At 44.2% G+C, this 22,032-nt stretch overlaps 1 protein-coding gene across 1 annotated transcript in view; it reads right to left on the bottom strand.

Moving 5' to 3' along the window:
• The window catches only part of ERC2 (ELKS/RAB6-interacting/CAST family member 2), a 692,745-nt gene extending 671,009 nt beyond the window's left edge, over window positions 1-21,736 (bottom strand). Inside the window, 1 exon segment of the mRNA XM_030206769.1 lies at window positions 21,071-21,736. Coding sequence (XP_030062629.1) covers window positions 21,071-21,736 — 666 coding nt within the window.
• Window positions 21,737-22,032: the final 296 nt, after the last annotated feature.

Raw genomic sequence — 22,032 nt, 5'->3', positions numbered from 1 at the left:
ATTTACACTAGAACAATAGCTTACAGTAAAACAAGTTTTGACATAACATTAACAGTGGTGCTAATATACATAAAGTTTACAGGAAAGTTTATTTACCTAGCATTTGAATCTTTCTAGTCCAAGGTACCATTAATTACCTAGCATCTGCAAAGAAATTCTTCATGCATTTTTCTAGTCCAGGATACTCTTATTTGGGGTCCTTGCCGATATTGTTGAGTCTTCTGGGTGGGAACCATTGGTCGGTCATACAATTTTTGGAAAAGCTATGGGGTCCTTTTACTAAGGTGTGCTGAAAAATGATCCTGTGTGCGGCCAAAACATGCACCTACACTACCCCAGGACATTTTTCAGCGCACCTTAGTAAAAGGACCCCATAGCTTTTCCAAAAATTGTATGACCGACCAATGGTTCCCACCCAGAAGATTCAACAATATCGGCAAGGACCCCAAATAAGAGTATCCTAGACTAGAAAAATGCATGAAGACGCCCATGTGTTAAGCACACCCTAGTCCCGCCTTCGTTATGCTTCCGACACGCCCCCGGAAACTTTGGTTGTCCCCGCGATGGAAAGCAGTTGAGGACGCCCAAAATCGGCTTTGGATTATGCCCATTTGGGCGACCCTCGGAGAAGGACACCCATCTCCCGATTTGTGTCGAAAGATGGGCGCCCTTCTCTTTCGGAAATAAGCCTGAGAGGGTTTCAATACTTCTCCAATGTCTCTGGGATAGAATTAAAGAGTACTGGGAATAGGGGGGAGCCTTGTGGCATGAAAGCATTTTGAACTATTTTCTCTGTTTGCTCATTCTAACCTACAACTTACTAATTTTTGAAAAATATTTTGGGAGAGGGCAGGGAGTAGGCATTCCAGTGTTATCCAGCTGGTGCGTTATGATTAGCGTGTACTAACTGGACAACGTGAGCACCTAGTGCCTCCTAAACTGGCATTAAGAGTTCACATGTTGACACCTAGCAGGTGCCATGAGCTAATGACATTAGCATGTGATCTGAATTTTAAAAAGTAAAAATGGCCTAAAAAGTGTCGCATTAGATTTGGAATGAACACGCAGGAAAATCCCACGTTAAGCCACGGGGGTCCTTTTACAAAGCCACGGTAAAAAGTGACCAGCAGTAGTGTGGCAACGTCTTTTGAGCACATGCTGGGACACTTTTTATCATGGGTGGGGAAAAACGCCATTTTTAATGGACGTGCGCAAAAATTAAAACTAGCGTGCACCTATTTAAGGCCTGAGCCCTTACCGCCAGCCATTGACTTAGCAGTAAAGACTCATGCACTACCTGTGCGGTAACCATGCTACGCACGCCAACATGGATGTGCTGCCGATTACTGCAGAGAACGCCCCCCCCCCCCCCCCCCCAATGGTAGAAAATAGAAAAATATCTTCTACTGCGGGATTCGGCATGTGCCAGATGCAGCACTACCCCAGCGGTACTGCTTATCTGGCGCTTGCTACCCTCGCATCATCAGCCCTTCCGCGGCCTTGTAAAAAGGCCCCTCAAAATCTTAACTCATTTTAATAAAAGGCCCCCCCCCCCCCCCCGTAGGAGCAGCAACGTAGGTTGTCTCCGCCTTTCTGTGCTGGTGGCGAAGAAGCACAATGAGAAAATGTCTTGCACGCTTGCTGTTTTCTTTCCTTCACCTGAATCTCTCTCTCTCTTTTGCGAAGATCTCCTTGGAGCCCACTTTACAAGCACTTTGGAAGATCGCATGTGCTTTTATCCAGTCAGAAGAGTGCAATTTCTAGACGAGGCAAATTTTCCTCAGTGTATTTTATTATTTTATGGAGCTTTCTTTTGACAGCCTGAAACTGACATTCAGTCAGGTTTAATGGTTATTACAGAATAAGCCTTTAAATCTTCGTGAATTACCTCCATAACTTGAAAGTTTCCGTCAGCTGTTGGAATGTCCATTAAAATGCAAATTCGAAATGCAGAAAACGTCTGCTAGATAATGAACAATAAAAGAGCTTCTATGAACAGCTGGATGAAATGGAATCCATTACTACATTCTTGCAATGCAAAAGTTACATTTATAATGGAATACAAAGGATGAAAATTCAAATACAGTAGGGCCATTATTAATGACAAAGGCTTGACACTGCATCCTGGTGATATGTAAATTAACATGAACAATGTGTACTTTAATGGACTATTTAAATAATAACAATCATTTTCATGTCCATTTTCTTGCAGAACAGGTAAGGGGCAAACCTGATCAGTTTTTCACTACAAATAACTGAACATATTTCTTTACTTATTGTAGTTTTCATTCAACATCAGACAGTCTTTGCCTATATTGTTCCAAAAGAACAGAAGGGTAGAGCACATACACTGCAGGACAAATGAGAGAAAGATTCACCGCAGGTTCAAAAGTCTTGTTAAGCTGTATGACCATAAACAGAAATGCCTCACCAGGAACAAATCTATTTTCACACTCAAAATCTCTTTTCTGGTTTTCATGGTTTCTTTAGTTTAGTATAAACCGCCTTGACCCACTTGCCAAATAAGGCAGTATAGGAAATTTTAGTAAACAAAAAATTATTTTGTGGTAATTTATTCTAAAAGAACCCTTAAAGACACAAATTCACTACTAATCAATCCTATCTAACACTATCCTCTCTAATTCCATATTCATTTTCTGCATACTTTCGATTGTATCCATTATTCTGTCATGGCTCTGTCATAACAACACTCTGTAAGCCACATTGAGCCTGCAAATAGGTGGGAAAATGTGGGGTACAAATGCAATAAATAAATAAAATGTACCAGCTTTTAAACCTTCTACATTCCAGTCCTTTCCCCCCTTACATACATCACAAGCACTTTGATTAAGGAACTCCTCAATCCAGTGTGTACATCTAAGATTTACATTACACAAGCATGTTGGCTTCAGGAACTCAAGAGGAGTTAGAAATTAAAGGGGCTCATTTAAAGAATGTTGCACATGAGGTCAGAGAGATGATTAAATGTTACCTCAGCTAGGGTAGACATGGATAAACATGTCCTGCTGCAGTATGTGCAGCCCCAGTCACTCCTTGTGTATGTGAGTGATACTAACGAGTTAGTTACTTCTTCCATTAAAGGGCTTTACTAAGCCAATTGGTCAATCTACAGAGAAATGAAGTAGGTGCCCTCTTCATTAGATATGCAGGACAAACATCTAAATCACATTACGACTTAGCATATTTTAACAAAGCCTTCCTAGTGCCATTCACGGTGATTTCCTCAAACCGTGTCCGTAGTCTATCTGCTGGGCATTCTTCTTCAAGTGTAGCACGAGTTAAAGTTGAGCTGGTGTTCAAAGGCAGCTGTAATCTAATTTTCTCAACCTTTTTCTAAAGTAAAAAGCTAATTCAGAAAATGTAGGCATTTTCAATTCACTTTGTGGCCCTTTTTACTAAGGTTCGGTAGGCCTACAGCGTGGTAAGAGAGCACTACAGTGCACTCCATGATAGTGTTCTGCTTAGCGTATGCTAATCCCATGCTGGAAAATATTTTTTCCCAGCGCAGGAGGTGTGTCTGGGGACGGAGAGTAGGTATGCCTGTGCTAATTGGGTAGCACGGACACAATAGCCATGAAAATTAGGTTCTTACCTTGGTAATTTTCTTTCCTTTAGTCATAGCAGATGAAGCCATTACGTATGGGTTATGTCCATCAACCAGCAGGGGAGATAGAGAGCACTCAAACTTTCACAGTGCCCTCTTGGCCAGCTAGCTCCACTGCCGCTTCAGTATTTGAAGCTTCCAAAGCAGTATGGCAAACCGCAATGGGAATCACAAGAGCTTTCCTCACAGCGAACGATGGCCCATCACAAGGGCATGAACTCATAAAGGAGAGAATGCACATCCTCCTGGAGGGAATAAACTCATCCTCCTTATTGTATAAGTGGAGGGGAACACACGCGCCTCCTGGAGGGAATCACACATCCTCCCAACACACTGGAGGGAATGAACTCATCCTCCTATTTATAGAACTGGAGGGGAACACACGCGCCTCCTGGAGAGAATCAACACATCCTCCAAAAAAAACATGCTGGAGGGAATGAACACATCCTCCTAAATTTAAACTGAACATGAATCCTGAAGATTGTTTTCCAACTTTCTCCCAAGGAAGGAACTTCAGGAAATTAGAACAGAACCTGAAAAACAGATTCACAGCATACAGACAATCATACAGGGAGGGCTCATGGCTTCATCTGCTATGACTAAAGGAAAGAAAATTACCAAGGTAAGAACCTAATTTTCCCTTCCTTGTCATCAAGCAGATGAAGCCATTACGTATGGGATGTAACAAAGCAATCCCTAGATAGGGTGGGAACAAGCCACACCACGCGCTAGCACTTGTGCACCAAAACGCGCATCCCTCCTGGCAGCCACATCCAGCCTGTAATGTCGGGCAAAGGAGAGCTTAGAAGCCCATGTTGCTGCACTGCATATCTCTTGAAGAGAGAGTGCTCCAGTTTCAGCCCAAGAGGAAGAAATCGCTCTAGTAGAATGTGCCTTAAAGGCTACAGGCGGAACCCTGCCGGCCAGCAGATAAGCTGAAAAGATAGTTTCTTTGAGCCAGCGGGCAATAGTGGCTTTAGACGCTGGAGACCCTCTGCGAGAACCGGATAGCAAAACAAACAGATGATCAGAAGTCCTGAAAGAGTTAGTAACTCGCAGATACTGCAGCAGAGTCCTGCGCACATCCAAAAGGTGCAGCTGCCCAAAAGATTCTGGAAACTCTTCCTCTGAAAAAGAGAGCAAGAAAATAGGCTGGTTTAAGTGAAAGGCTGAAACCACCTTAGGCATAAAGGAAGGCACGGTCCGAACCGTGACTCCGGACTCTGAAAATTGCAGAAATGGGTCTCTACAGGACAGCGCCTGGAGCTCTGACACCCGTCTCGCCGAGGTAATGGCCACCAGAAAAACGGCCTTCAGTGTCAAGTCTTTCTCCGATGCTCGCCGAAGTGGCTCAAAAGGAGATGCCTGCAGGGTTTTCAAAACTAGCCCCAGGTTCCAAGCTGGACAGGGTGCTCGCACTGGAGGTCGGAGCCGAAGCACCCCTCTAAGAAACCGTGCCATATCTGGGTGAGCAGCCAAAGACACGCCTTCCACCTTACCACGAAGGGAGGCCAACGCTGCCACCTGCACCCGCAGGGAATTATAGGCCAAGCCTTTTTGTACACCTTCCTGCAAAAAGTCCAGAATCGGCGAGAGGAGCCCGCATTGGAACAATGGCTCTGGAAGCACACCAAGACTCAAACAGGCACCAAATCCTGGCATAAGCCACGGAAGTGGACCGCTTGCGGGCTTGCAGGAGAGTGGAAATAACTTTATTGGAATAACCTTTATCCCTCAATTGCGCCCTCTCAATAGCCATGCCGTAAGACCAAAGCGGCCGGCGTCCTCCATGGCTACCGGTCCCTGAGTCAACAGGTTTGGTACCAGAGGTAACGGCAGAGGAGCCTCCAGGGGCATCTGTCGGAGGTCTGCATACCAAGGTCTCCTTGGCCAGTCCGGGGCGATGAGGACCATTTCTCCTGGGTGCAGCCGAATCCGCAAGAGCAGGCGCCCTATCAAGGGCCATGGGGGAAACACATAAAGTAGACCCGGAGGCCAGGGTTGAGCCAAGGCATCCAACCCCGCCGAGCGAGGATCTCTCCGTCTGCTGAAGAAGCACGGGACTTTGGTATTGGCACTTGTCGCCATTAGATCCATCACGGGCTTGCCCCATTTGGCACAGATCTGCAGGAATACTTCGTCTGCCAGATTCCATTCTGCTGGATCGATCTGATGCCTGCTCAGATAATCGGCCTGCACATTGCTCTGACCTGCAATATGAGCTGCCGACAGACACTGAAGATGCAGCTCGGCCCAGTGGCAAATCAGTTCGGCCTGCGCGGCTAGTGCTCTGCACCTTGTTCCGCCTTGTCGATTTATATAGGCCACCGTTGTCGTGTTGTCTGACATCACTCTGACAGCCAATCCTTCCAGGGTCACTTGAAAGGCCAGAAGCGCCTGAAACACCACTTTCAACTCTAGGCCGTTGATGGACCACTCCGACTCCTCGGGTGTCCATAGACCCTGGGCATGCTTCCCCTTGCAGTGTGCGCCCCAGCCCTTCAGGCTGGCATCTGTTACCACTAGGCACCAAACGGGGAGCGTCAGTGGCATTCCTCGCCGCAGCATGCTGTCCGAGAGCCACCACTCCATGCTGAGACGGGCCAAAGGGAGCCAAGTAAGTCTGCATTGGTAATCCTGAGAAATAGAAGACCATCTTCGGAGTAGGGAATACTGTAGAGGTCTCAGGTGCGCTCTTGCCCAGGGTACCACTTCCATCGTGGCTGTCATCGATCCCAGCAGCTGGACAATGTCCCAAGCTCGCAGGCGGGGCATCCTCAGGAGCAGACGGACCTGATTCTGAAGCTTGCACCGCCTTAGCTCGGGTAGGAACACATAGCCCGAGACTGTGTCGAACCTGGCCCCCAAAAACTCTAGAGACTGTGAAGGGGACAGGTGACTTTTGGCCATATTGACGACCCAGCCTAGAGATTGCAGTACTGAGACCACTCTGGCTGTAGCTTGTAAGCTCTCTGTTGCAGAGTCTACTCTGATGAGCCAGTCGTCTAGGTACGGGTGAACCCTGATACCTTCTCGTCTGAGAAAAGCAGCTACTACCACCATTACCTTCGAAAAGGTTCGGGGAGCTGTGGCGAGGCCAAAAGGCAAGGCCCTGAACTGGAAATGTTTTCCCAACACCGCAAACCTCAGAAACGTCTGGTGCGTGGGCCAAATCGGTATGTGCAAGTAAGCTTCTTTCAGGTCTAGAGATGTGAGAAACTCTCCTGGCTGAACCGCCGCAATGACGGAGCGCAGGGATTCCATGTGGAAATGCCGCACTCTCAGGGACTTGTTCACTTCTTTTAAGTCCAGAATAGGGCGAAAGGACCCACCTTTTCACGGCACCACAAAGTAGATGGATTATCGGCCGCAGCCTTGCTCGGCGGGAGGCACCGGGGTCACTGCCCCTAACTGAATCAGACCTTGTAAAGTCTCCTCCACCGCCGCCCGTTTGACGGCAGAACCGCATCGGGACTCCACAAACACGTCTCTTACTGGGGCGTTGAATTCTATTCTGTATCCATCTCTGATCAGGTCCAGAACCCACTGATCTGAGGAAATCTTGGCCCACTCCTCGACAAAGAGGGAAAGCCGTCCTCCGATGACAGGCATCGAGGAGAGGGCCGGCGCACCATCATTGAGAGGGTCGCCCCTGAACTCCTGGTCTTGAGCCACCGGCTGCGGAACGCTTGTCCGAGCGAAAGGAGTTCCTCTGCTGACCACGGGCACGTGAAGTGAACCCAGCAGAACGCCCCGGGCGGTACCTTCTAGCTTCACGGAAGCGAGGTCTGTACGAGGAGTGGACCGCCTGGCCCTTAGAGGAAGGCCTCTGCCTATCTTCGGGCAAGCGCTGGGGTTTTGGATCACCCAGGCCTTTCACAATTTTCTCTAACTCCTCACCAAATAGGAGAAGTCCTTGAAAAGGCAACTTCACCAACCTTTGCTTAGAGGCCATGTCCGCTGCCCAGTGTCGTAGCCACAGATGACGGCGAGCCGCCACTGCTACTGCCATTTGTTTAGCCGAAGCTCTGACAAGGTCATAAAGGGCATCAGCCAGAAAGGACAAGGCCACCTCCATCCGCGGAGCCACATCCAAGAGGGGCTCCGCTCCATCTCCGGGCTGAGCCACTGCCTGTTGCAGCCAAGCTAGGCAGGCTCTCACAGCATAACAGCTGCATGCAGACGCCCGAACAGTGAGACCTGCAATTTCAAAGGACCGTTTCAACGCTGTTTCCAGCCTACGGTCTTGAACATCCTTCAGGGCAACACCTCCTTCAACAGGGAGGGTAGTTCTCTTTGTCACCGCAGTGACTAGGGCATCCACTGTAGGCATTTGAAAACGAGCCATATGTCCCTCACGCAGAGGGTATAACTGCCCCATAGCCCTGGAAACTCTCAAAGGTCCCTCGGGGTCAGCCCACTGAGCCGAAACAAGCTCTAGGATGGAGTCATGCAAAGGGAAGGCCCGAGCAGCTTTCTTGGTACTAGCCATCCTGGGATTACCCGAGGAGGCCATGCCACTGTCAGGATCTTCAATCGAGAGGGCCTGCAGGGTATCTGAAATAAGCGCTGGCAGCTCATCACGGTGGAAAATCCTCACCGCGGAGGGATCATCCAGATCCTGTGGTAAATCTGCACTTGACTCTGGTTCCTCAGACCAAGAACGTCTGTCAGAGTTCTCACACCCCGACCACGGGGGGGGAAAAGGTGCACCACAATCTGAAGGGGAATTAACCCTTCTGCGCTTATCTTTAGGCCAAGCATCTGGGAAAAAAGCCTCACTGGGCAGTCCCAGGCCAGAATCCATCGAGGGGGCAATCAGAGGAGCCTCAGGCGACCCTTGAGGAAGGGCTCTTTTCATCATGTATGCTTTATGCAGCAAAAGCACAAAATCCGGGGAGAAAATCTCACCCTGGGCACCCAAATCCTGTCCGGTGCTAGCCACTCCTGAAATAACCTCATCTCGAGGTGCCCCACCCGGCTCAGGTCTCTCCGTGTCCACGGAGGCCGCGCCATGCGGTGTAAGCAAAATGGCGCCCGCTGCCAGCTCAGAGCGGGAAGAAACATCGCTCGCCATGCTCGAGCCGGCTCCTACGCCAATACAGCACGATTTACAGAGCCCTGCTGCTGATTTGCGCTTGCCACAAGTGGAACAGCGCTTACATTGTCCACAGCTACTACTACTACTACTACTATTTAGCATTTCTATAGCGCTACAAGGCATACGCAGCGCTGCACAAACATAGAAGAAAGACAGTCCCTGCTCAAAGAGCTTACACAGCCATCGCCGAAAAACGGCGGTAAAATCCAAAATGGTGGTTTCGCGCCAAAATCGCCCCGATCGCGGGCCCACCTCCGGAGGAGTTGGAAAACACTCTTACCTCAAAGGATCTAGTGTATAACTACGATCCTGCTGAAAATCAGGTCAAAAACCTCTGTTCCAGCGTCTCTGCGTTTAAAAACGCGACGCGACTTTTTTTTTTTTTTTTTTTTTTAGGCTGTGAGGAAAGCAGAGGTATTGAAGACTCCGGAGGCTCAGATGAGTGGGAAAGGCAGGGAAAGGGCGAACCTATATGCCTGCATCCACTGTTGGTGGGTAAGGACAGGGAAAGCAAGGCAATATGTCCACATCCACAGAGGTATGGGTAAGGCAGGGAAAGGGCTAACCTATGTGCCTTTAAAGTGAAGCTGCTATAGCCTCCAACACTCCGGTTAACAACTGGCAAGCCAGGAACCACCTCCCGGCAGATTTTTCTGGAGCTCGAACAAGCTGCAGCCACCCTGCTAAGGGAGATAGAGAATATTGAAGAGGCAGTGGAGCTAGCTGGCCAAGAGGGCACTGTGAAAGTTTGAGTGCTCTCTATCTCCCCTGCTGGTTGATGGACATAACCCATACGTAATGGCTTCATCTGCTTGATGACAAGGAATGGGGAAATTAACACATGTTATAATATATGAAGCTGAAATCCTAATGGGAATATATTATCTTTCATGCCATGATGTAGATATGCGCAACCTCTCACAGATGGTGTTCAAAACAAAGTTTATTGAAAATTCTTCCAAAATAAAGATGACAACCCGATACGACTCGTGTTTCGGCCTTCATCAGGGGTCTAAAGTCATACACATTAAAAAGAAATAAATATACAATCGTCCATGAACATATATATATATATATATATATATATATATAAAATAATAATAAAATGTATATAATAAAATGAATTTAAAAAGAGACATACCTAGGGATTTTTTATTCAATACGTATTCCTAGACTAGTCATCAAAGGGTTAAACTTCCTGTTGTTAACATTAAAACAGATACAAACAGTAGAGCATTTTTGCCTTCTGTTTGTGACTATGATGTAGATATGTTCATACAAAACCAACACTATATCTTTAGAATGGAGAAAAAGACCTCATAAGTCTGAGTACGACAGCAAATATCGCATTTCAATGCCAGCATAAGGCAGACTCCGGTAATATCATTGGTCTAAAAACCTCCATGAGTTTTCAATTAGTGATTCAATTTTTTTTAATCATTTATTTATAATTTTTCATTTTACAAGGGTCACTTGCAAACAGTAATACTGAGATGACTGCACATTAATACAATATAAGAAGAAAACAATCCCAACTAGATATATGGATTATATACAATCTTTCTCAGACCACAAAGTGAAGAAAAATAGGGAGAGTGAAATAAGACAAGGAGATCAATCAAACGGTAAACAGAAAAAAAAGAAAACATGGTATTAACCTGATTATCCCCAGATATTACTCATCTAATTCATTATTCCACATTGATCATCTGGTTGGCTTCTTCAAGTCCAAATATGGTGTATAGTCAATTCATTTCACTAAGAACATACTTATTGTCCAAATTTTAGTTAGAAATAATACATCTGATTACATTCGCTCTCTTTTAAAAACCAGAAGTTATTTAACAATACATATACTTAAGTCTCTAATTCAAATCCCACTGATTAAAGCAATCCCAGTTTTCACAGGCTTCACTCCTTTTGAAGTAATAATTAAGGAAATATTTCTGAGGAAAACTTAGGAGTCATACCTGGAACTCTGGAAAAAACAATAATCTCGACATTAATCATCCACAATAACATCCACCTTATTATTCAAAGTTTCTGGTCCATTATCATTTTCAGGATCATAACCACTTCTTGCATGTGTAGAACTACATTTGTTATATCAATTTTTCACTCTCAAAGGTTCAGTCAAATTGTCCATGTAACTCTCCAATAAGATTATATCTGAAACAAAGTTATTTACAACCGCCGTTAGGTCCGGAAACGCCTTCCAGATGGTATTCAATGTAACCTCCACGGAAGCCAAAAACTCAAAGGTGATTTCTCTTGCGGTGTTTAGGAGTGGTTCCGCCAAGTCGGGTTCTGCTGTAAACGTCCTCCGTTTCAGCATATGCCTCTAACTCACTCCTCCACTCCTTTGGACATGGTGGTTGAGTAATTCAGGAGCGATGGAGTTGTTTTTCCAGGTCCAAGAGTGTCGACGCTCCTTCACCGGCGCTAATCAAAGGACTCGCCAACCTTTTCATCTGTGGGCAGTTTGACGCGCAGTGGTCCCGCACTTGCTACTCAGGGGACAAAACGCTGGCCATCAGCAGCTGACCGCCGGTTGTTCCCTTCCTCTCAGTTAAGGAAAGTGCTATTGCAGAGAGGAAATTTACATAAAGAAGACAAAACTTCAGAGGGCAGCTGGGTCGTTGGGCATACAAACTTCATGTCACCATCTTACCACTCTCCCAGTTTGGGACACTCTTTGTCTGGTTTCTCCTCAGAGGCCTGTCTGATATGGGTAACCCTTCAGCATAGCCCTCTGAGTCATTGAAACACAGAAGCCCTTCCACCACTACAAGGTGCTGTGCCTTCGGAGGGGGTGTAATTTTTTATATATGTGACCTTTTCTTTTTTTTTCTCTTGTATTCTTAATTTTAAAAAGTGATTAACAACAAAGTACTGAAGGCACTTAGCTCAATATTTGTCATATTTAGTCTGAACGAGGGAAATTAACACATGGCCATTACAAAAAAAAAACCAAACATGGCCATTTTACTGTCACACTAAAAGTGACCAAAGCACACAGGAAACACATATACTGATAGCAACACCGGACACTTTTTAGCGTGGCTTAGTAAAAGGACCTCTATGTTTGGTTTAAGGAGCTCATTTTCGAAACAGCAAAATGTCCAAAATTGGATTTAGGCATCATATCGAAAATGCCCCTCCATCTTTTCAACATTAGTTAAAGAATCTATTAAATTGAATGGCATTTTAAAATCTAACTTATCCCCTCCCACTAATTTGTACACAAGTACATAAGTAATGCCACACTTGGAAAAGACCAAGGGTCCATCGAGCCCAGCATCCTATCCTCGACAGCAGCCAATCCAGGCCAAGGGCACCTGGCAAGCTTCCCAAACGTACAAACATTCTATACATGTTATTCCTGGAATTGTGGATTTTTCCCAAGTCCATTTAGTACTGGTTTATGGACTTGTCCTTTAGGAAACTGTCTAACCCCTTTTTAAACTCTGCTAAGCTAACTGCCTTCACCACATTCTCCAGCAACGAATTCCAGAGTTTAATTATGAGTTGGGTGAAGAAACATTTTCTCTGATTTTTTTTTAACTTTACTACACTGAAGTTTCATCGCATGCCCCCTAGTCCTAGTATTTTTGGAAAGCGTGAACAGACGCTTCACATCCACCTGTTCCACTCCACTCATTATTTTATATACCTCTATCATGTCTCCCCTCAGCTGTCTCTTCTCCAAGCTGAAAAGCCCTAGCCTCCTTAGTCTTTCTTCATAGGGAAGTCGTCCCATCCCCGCTATCATTTTAGTCGCCCTTTGCTGCACCTTTTCCAGTTCCACTATATCTTTCTTGAGATGCGGCGACCAGAATTGAACACAATACTCAAGGTGCGGTCGCACCATGGAGCGATACAACGGCATTATAACATCCTCACACCTGTTTTCCATACCTTTCCTAATAATACCCAACATTCTATTCGCTTTCCGAGCCACAGCAACACACTGAGCAGAAGGTTTCAGTGTATTATCGACAACAACACCCAGATCCCTTTCTTGGTCCGTAACTCCTAACGTGGAACCTTGCATGACGTAGCTATAATTCGAGTTCTTTTTTCCCACATGCATCACCTTGCACTTGCTCACATTAAACATCATCTGCCATCTAGCCACCCAGTCACCCAGTCTCCCAGTCTCGTAAGGTCCTTCTGTAATTTTTCACAATCCTGTCACGAGTTAACGACTTTGAATAACTTTGTATCATCAGCAAATTTAATTACCTTTTTTTTAACAGATATTTTATATTTACTATGTTGCCTGCTTTGTTTATTTTCAACTGTTAGATTTTTTCGCCAATATCTGTCTCTCTGTCTACATTCCCTTTTTAATAATTACAGTTCCTGGTCAAACTATTTTTCAGATTTTTTTTGGCACCCTTAGCCTTAAAGACAACGGAGCAATTTTATCTAAAATATTACAACTAATAGTGTTCCAATTTGAAATTATGTCCACAGATGATTCTAAAGACTGAGAAAAAAATTAATCTACCACTTGGTAAAATTGAAGAGGATCTAGTTTACCTCTAATCTGCTTTACAGACTTAAAACTATTCTTCTTCACAGTTTTTCTTTCCAAAACATTATAAAATCAATTAAAACATGGTCAGACCATGGTTCCCTCTCACATGTGTTAAGAGATAATACATAATTATTATTCTTTGAACAAGTAGAAAATGCTATTAAATCTAATTGATGAACCTTCTCGTGAGATTGTTCTAATCTAGGCCAATCAAATCCGGAAAGTTCTAAAAATTCAATAAAATCTCTTATTTTGGGATCTGAATCATCATCAAGATGCAAATTTATATACCCAATTAATACTACATGATCATTATGCACTAGTTATTTTCCAATAAATTGTACTAAAATCATAATTTAGGCTTCCTTTCCAAATAGAATAGTAATACTACCAAAACAAATGCAGAAAGAGTACACTAGAAATTAGATCACCTTTTCCTTAATGTTATCTTGAGGCTTTATTTCAACTCCTAAGATGTAGTAAAGCTTCAATTTCTACTAAGTGCTACAGAGATAAGAGGAAATTAAATAAATAACCACCCAAACCCAGAATCTACAAATTGGGGACATTTGGGGCTCCTTTTACTAAGGAGTGCTAACAGATTTAGCATGCACTGATTAGCACGAGCTAAATGCTAAGAAGCCTATAGAAGACCTATAGGCGGTTAAGCTTGGCAGAGTTTAAAAAGGGTTTGGATGGTTTCCTAAAGGACAAGTCCATAGACCGCTATTAAATGGACTTGGGAAAATCCACAATTTCGGGAATAACATGTATAGAATGTTTGTACGTTTGGGAAGCTGCCAGGTGCCCTTGACCTGGATTGGCCACTGTCGGGGACAGGATGCTGGGCTTGATGGGCCTTTGGTCTTTTCCCAGTATGGCATTACCTATGTACTTATGAAATCCCCAACTTAGGAATCTACTGATCCAGACCCAGGGCCTCAAATCAGGGCTCTCTGCATCCTCCAGATCCCCTTTTCTACCTACCCTCCTCCATTCTTCTTATTATGTTCCCTCATCCCCAACTATGCTTCCATCCTTTAAACTCGCCCACTCAATAATCTCTCCATTATGTAAGGTCCCTACCTACCAACTCAGTAACCTATCCCCCACCAACCTATTTCCCTATCTACTGACTAACCTTTCCCACTTATGTATTCTACAGGACCTCCCCTACTTTACCTGTCCTACAGAATGGCTGCTCCTTCCCATCCAGAGCAACATTTTTAAACTGGCACCAGTTTAGTTGAAGTTACTCACCTGAGCTGAACCAGCACCATTTTCTAAGTGGTCAATAAGGCTACAGATTTGGTGAATTTGAGAGGCCTTGAAGAGAGCCTAGAATGAAGAAGCTAGAAGAAGGAGTGAGTTAGTGGGCTGGGGTAGATAGCGAGAGGGTGGGTAGGAGTTTTAGAATCCCTCTGCCTCAGGGATTCAGGGTTGATTGAACTTTAGAGCCTCTAATGTTTTGGGAATTTAGTGGTCAGGGTTAACCAAAACCTGCACCTCTAACCACTGAAGTTATAATGACAATCAGGGCCGCCGAGAGGGGGGGCAGGTGGGACAAAATTCCCCAGGCCTCCAAGGGGGATTTGGTGCCGGAGTCAGGCTGCCGGCGCTGCAGTTCCCGGTCTCATCTGCCTGCCTCCTCGGCTCCGGGCTCCCTGCATTCGAAGCAGCAGTCACAGATCGCCTCCCTTCGGGCCTTCCCTCTCTGTGTCCTGCCCTCACGGAAACCGGAAGTTACATCAGACGAGGGCGGGACACAGGGAGGGAAGGCCAGAAGAGAGGCGATCTGTGACTGCTGCCTTGAATGCAGGGGGCCCAGAGCCATGGAGGCAGGCAGGTGAGACCGCGGACTGCTGTGGCGGGGGGGGGGGGGGCGGCCTTGCCCCGGGCCCGGCCTAGTCTCTCGGCGGCCCTGATGACAATGAAGTTAAGGTCAATGAAGTTAAGGTCAACGTTAACTTACATGTATAACCTCTTCTTGATATGTACTCAAATGTTGATTCTCTATAGACTATCAGGCTTATTTTCAAAAGAGAAGGACGCCCATCTTTCGACACAAATCGGAAGATGGGCATCCTTCTCAAAGGGTCGCCCAAATCAGCATAATCGAAAGCCGATTTTGGGCGTCCCCAACTGCTTTCCATCGCAGGGACGACCAAAGTTTCCGGGGGCATGTCGGAGGTGTAGCAAAGGCGGGACTTGGGCGTGCCTAACACATGTGCATCCTCGACCCATAATGGAAAAAAAAGGGCGTCCCTGATGAGCACTTGGACAATTTTACCTGGTCCTATTTTTCTTACGACCAAGCCACAAAAAGGTGCCCGAACTGACCAAATGACCACCAGAGAGAATCAGGGATGATCTCCCCTTACTCCCCCAGTGGTCACTAACCCCCTCCCACCCTCAAAAAACATCTTTAAAAATCTTTTGTGCCAGCCTCAAATGTCATACTCAGGTCCATCGCAGCAGTATGCAGGTCCCTGGAGCAGTTTTAGTGGGTGCAGTGCACTTCAGGCAGGCGGACCCAGGCTCATCCCCCCCTACCTGTAACACTTGTGGTGGTAAATGTGAGCCCTCCAAAACCCACCACAAACCCACTGTACCCACATCTAGGTGCCCCCCTTCACCCATAAGGGCTATGGTAGTGGTGTACAGTTGTGGGTAGTGGTGTTTGGGGGGCTCAGCACACAAGGTAAGGGAGCTATGTACCTGGGAGCGATTTCTGAAGTCCACTGCAGTGCCCCCTAGGGTGCCTGGCTGGTGTCCTGGCATGACAGGGGGACCAGTGCACTACGAATGCTGGCTCCTCCCACGACCAAAAGGCTTGCATTTGGTTGTTTCTGAGATGGGCGTCTTTGGTTTCCATTATCGCCGAAAATCAGAAACAACCATCTCTAAGGCGACCTAAATTTCAGGATTTGGACATCCCCGACCGTATAATCGAAACGAAAGATGGACGTCCATCTTGTTTCGATAATACAGGTTTCCCCACCCCTTCACCGGGACTTTTTGTGAGGATGTCCTCAGCAAAACTTGGGTGTCCCTTTCGATTATGCCCCTCTATATATACATTTACCACAGTGGGCCCTGTTTACTAAGGTGCACTAGCGTTTTTAGCACATGCTAATGCTAGAGACACCCACAGGAATATATGGGTGTCTCTAGCAATAGCGTGTGTTAATTTTTAGCGCATGCTAAAAATATTAGTGTGCCTACAATGCAGCTTAGTAAACAGGGCCCTTTATTTTTAAATATCAGAACATATCCTTGTCTCTCACTTTCTCCAGTTACATAACATACATGGTTTGCTGGAAAATGTAAGTAACCAATTTTCAGGTAAGTAACCAATTTTCAGGAAAGAAAAGGGCTCAAAGCCAGCAGCGCATCCACCATTTTGTGTCCCTATTCAATTTCTGTGGACATTATATTCAGACATGTTGAAATCTTGCCCAGGTTTTCAGTGAAACCTTTGTTTCCAGGTCAGTCAAAGTGATCCATCGCATGTTTTGGGGAAGACTAAAATGCAAAGCGTAGGTAAGAGGTAGCAGACTATAGATGTTTTTCTGTAACTGAGCAAGTAAGAAACAAAGAGTCTGCAATCTGTATGTGAAATCTGCACAATGCAAATAAAGAATACGACAAGGATGGACAGTGATATATAGCAGTGGTAAAGTACTAAAGGTCAGCTAGTTGATTCTCATTGAAATGTATGGATTTTTAACTACCTGGAGAGTAACATCAATAACAACTGTAATCATTATACAAAAGTGTTCAGCAGAGATCATTTGCATACTTGCAATACTAAACGAACATTTGCAAGCTAGAGTTAGCTGCAAGTATTTTGGGAAGAAAGCATGTTATATTAATTGGTTCTATTGCAATAATAGATCATACCATCATTGTACAGCTGCAGTCGTGATTTCTCTGCCATACATGTTCTTTTGAAGGAGTCTATATGATTTTTTTTAACCAAAGTAAAACTCTCGTAGCAGCCTTGCGGTATTACGAAATACCTTTAGTAGGAATTGGGGGGGGGGCATTCACAGAGGTGTGTTTAACTTAGGGAAGGAAAATAACACAGGTGAAAGGCAATTCTATGAGCTGGCACCTAGTTTATAAAACAGTTGTGCTTACGTGCAAGATTGGCACCATGAATTGTCAGTTACGTTCGTATGTGCTAGACGCTATTCTATAAACAGTGAGATAGATTCTACATATGGCTCCTGAAAAATCCATGTGGAAAAAAAACATACGCATAGGCATATTCTCTACAGTACATCTAAATTTTATAGAATAGGCTTAAATTTCCACGCGGTATATAGACTTACACCGAGCACCTCTTCATGTGACCAAACTTGGTCGCGTCTATTAGGACATGTTTTACTGAGCGTAAATCCTGACACTAAATTAAGCGCAAAGCGAGTGTATTCTGTAATAATGCACATAGATTTTAGAAATGTTCACACCCCCCTTTTCAACTATGTGACTTAGAATTTACACACACCACGTTACAGAATACACATAGCGAGTTGTGCACGTAAATCTTAATTAATGCCAATTAGTGTTAATTATTGCTTGTTCACATCTAATTGACAGCACTGATTAGCTAGTTAACCAATTAAGTTACGCCCATTGTTATAGAATACGCTTCAATTTCTGCACAGAAATTAAGGTGTGATATATAGAATTTCAGGGAGTGTGACTAAATTGCTTATCATGCAACTGTCAGGGGAGTGTACACATGGATAGGGCATGGGCATGTTGCCAAGGATCTAGGTGTCATTGTTGATAAAACCTTATGCCCAGTGTGCAACGGCGGCTAAGAAAGCAAATAGAATGTTAGGAATTATTAGGAAAGGAATGAAAAACAAAAATTAGAATTTTATAATGCTTTTGTATCACTCCATGGAGCGACCGCACCTCGAATACTGTGTGCATTTCTGGTCAGTGCATCTCAAAAAAAGTATAGCAGAATTAGAAAAGGTACAGAGAAGGGCGACGAAAATGATAAAGGAGATGGGACGACTTCCTTATGAAGAAAAACTACAGTGGCTAGGGCTCTTCAGCTTGGAGAAGAGAAGGCTGAGGGAAGATACGATAGAGGTCTATAAAATACTGAGCGGACTGGAATGGGTAGACATGAATCGCTTGTATACTTTTTCTAAAAATACTAGGACTAGGGGGCACGCAATGAAGCTACTAAGCAGTAAATTTAAAACAAACCGGAGAAAATATTTCTTCACTCAACGTGTAATTAAACTCTGAAATTCACTGCCAGTGAAATGCAGTGAAAGCAATTAACTTAGCAGGGTTTTAAAAAGGTTTGGATAATTTCCTAAAAGAAAAGTCCATAAGCCATTAGTAATATGGACTTGGGAAAATCCACTGCTTATTTCTAAGATAAGCAGCACAAAATCTGCTTTACTCTATTGGTACATTGCCAGGTACTTGTGATCTGGATTGTCCAATGTTGAAAGCAGGATACTGGCCTAAATGGACCATTATTTTGACTCAGTTTTGTTGTTCTTATGTTCTTAATGGCAGTTCCAGGTGGAACTTCTGTAATAGAATACTAGCATAAGCCCTCATTTACATGCATAACGTTAGTCAGGGCCACTTACTCCAGCTGAAAGGCTGGTGTAAATACTCATGCACAACTGTAAGCAGTTTGGTTTGTAAATGTTAGTATTCTATAACATGTGCACCTAACTGCCAGACAAGCCCCTGACCCACCCATGCTCCTCCCATGTTCACATTCCCCTTTAAGTTGCACGTTCTGGGATTTGATTGAAAAATGTATAGAATAGTGACTAAGGGAAGTGGCACCAAAAAATCAGCGCTTAATAGAGGGTGAATAGTGGAGTGCCACAGGGATCTGTACTGGGATCAGTGCTATTTAACATATTTATTAGTGATCTGGAAATCAGAACGACAAGTGAGGAAATTAAATTTGCAGATGACACAAAACTGTTCAAAAATTGTGAAAAGTTGCAGGAAGACTTTAGGAAACTGGAAGACTGGGCATCCAAATGGCAGAAATTAAATGTTGGCAAATGCAAAGTGATGCACATTAGAAAGAATAATCCGAATCATAGTTACCTGATGATAGGGTTCACTTTAGGAGTCGGCACTCAAGAAAAAGACCTAGGTGTCATTGTAGACAATATGCTGAAATCTTCTACCCAGTTTGTATCAGTGGTCAAAAAAGCAAACATGACGAAGAGAGGGATGCAAAATAAGACCAAAAATATTATAATGCCTCTGTATCGCTCCATGGTGTGACCTCACCTTGAGTATTGTGTTTAATTCTGGTCGCCATATCTCAAAAAGATATAGCACAATTAGAAAAGGTTCAAAGAAGAGCAACCAAGATGATAGAGGTGATGGAACTGCTCCCAAATGATGAAAGGCTATAGAGGATAGGGCTCTTCAGCTTGGAAAAGAGATGGCTGAGGGGAGATATGATTGAGGTGTAGAGCAGGTGGGGGTGAATCAATTTTTCATTCATTCTAAAAGTACAAGGACCAGGGGACACTCAATGAAATTGCATGGGAATACTTTTAAAATAAATAGGGGGAAATATTTTTTCACTCAATTAATAGTTAAGCTCTGGAACTCGTTGCCAGAGGATGTGGTAATGGCGGTCTGCGTTATCTGTGTTTAAAAAAGGTTTGGACAAGTACCTGGAGGAAAAGTCCATAGCCTTTTATTGAGATGGACATGGGGAAAGCCACTGCATACCCTGGGATTGGTAGCATGCTACTAATTAGGTTTCTGCCAGGTACTTGTGAGCTAGATTGGCCACTGATGGAAGCAGGATACTGGGCTAGATAGACCACTGGTCTGACCCAGTATGGCTATTCTTATTTTGTTATATTCTTATTGTATAAAGGGTATGTGTCCTTTACAGAATAGCGCTTAGGGCATAAACCGTACCTATCTTTAGGAATCGGCAATTATGCTTGCTAAAAAGCAGGTGTAACTGCTGGTATCTAAATTAGGCTCGGTTCAACTAAATTCTATGTTTACATGCATAAAATTTTGGAACACCCCCTAGCCATGCCCCCCAAAATTTACATGTGTTAGGATTTACAAGCAGATCATTATAGAATATGTTCTCTATGTAAATCCTAATTAATGCCAATTAATGCCAATAATTGTTATTAGCAGACAATTATTGGCACTGATTGGCTTGTTCAGCCACTAAGTTGTACACGCAAATCAGCTACTTGCACTAATTTGCATGCGCATCTTTAGTCTCGGTTTATAGAGTCCAAGTTATAACTATTAATTGTCGCCAATTAATGCCTATTAAGGCCAATTTACAGCCAAATACAGAATTAAGTTGCATGCACAACCAACCTTATTCTATAAATTGCATGTGGAACTTTTCATGTTAAGCGTAAAGTTGGGTGTCCATCTTTATAGAATTTGGGGGTGGATGTGTGAGCCTATATTACTGTATTCTCACTGTGTAGTGCCACTTCAGCTACTGCAGACCCAAGATCATTTTTGTCAACCGAAATGTAAAGGATAAGACATTGAAATCCATAAATTAAAAAGCCAATACAAAAGTATCAACTTTAGTGGCAATTTGGCTGAGAAAAGCTTTTAAATGAATTACCAGATGCAGCCAACTTATTATTCCTCTTTAATACTGCTTAATTGCTAAAGGTTGATCTATTAAGCATTGGACAGATGACGCCAACAAAAAATACGTTTCCTTCAGTGCACATCACTCTTCCATAAGCATCATAATAATTATACAAAATCTACACAGCAACATATTTACCTGATTTTCTTCATGAGACACCCTCATCTGCTCCTTCAGAACTGACATTCTTGCTGCTTCTTCTTTCCTTAAGACTCTTTCCTTCTTTAGCTCGGGGCTCCAAAATGTCTTAATGCTATTCATGGATGAGCCCAGCTTGCTATCCTTAATATCAAGTTCCTTTCTGAGGAGTTCATTTTCCCTTTGTAGCTCTTTCAGCTGAGCCTGTAAATCTAGCATAGTGCTGTCGCGTACCTGTCTTAGCATGGAGGGAAGCTGGTGATGGTGATGGTGGTGATGATGTGCAGAGGTGGTCAGGCTTCCGTGTTGATCAGCGTATGACAGGACATCTGTATGGGAGAGTCCAGCCGAAGCAATATTTGGACTGCTCCCCATAGCTGTGACTCGACCACCATACACTGCACGATTTGTAGCCCTTCCAAGAGTCATTGTGCCTTTTGGGAAAGCAGTAGATGCTACACCTTCATGGTCACTTAGATACATTGGCCCAGATGTTGCATAGGCTGCATTAAGGGACTGGATGTTCTCCATCGACAGAGTCTTACCTGTCCCTCCACCCCCTCCACTACTCGTTCTCCTGTGGCCCAAACGTGGAGATCTTGGCAAGCGAGGGGATCTTGAAGGGCTGCCTTCCAGATTAGTGACTGTTCTTGCACTGCCATACATGGCTGCTATATTCTGAGGTGCCACAGAGGATGACTTTCAGAAACTTGAATATTTAACAATCTCTGCCTTCAAAAACTGACAGAACGTTTTACCGCATTCTCTCAGCAGACTATAACTGGAAGATTCCAAAATGGCAATCTAAAGGGGGAAAGAAAAGCAGTTCAGTTTTAGACATCATGTGATAAAGCTAAACTGTTAAACATGTACAAAACAGAGCACACAACATACTGTCCAAAATGTTGGAATTAGTCTGCACAGTGACATCTAAATTGTTCACCTTAAAGCAATTAAATGCC

This window comes from Microcaecilia unicolor, chromosome 6 (assembly GCF_901765095.1).
Source record: "Microcaecilia unicolor chromosome 6, aMicUni1.1, whole genome shotgun sequence".
NCBI classification, from domain to species: domain Eukaryota; kingdom Metazoa; phylum Chordata; class Amphibia; order Gymnophiona; family Siphonopidae; genus Microcaecilia; species Microcaecilia unicolor.
This window is presented reverse-complemented; position numbering and strand designations above follow the sequence as displayed.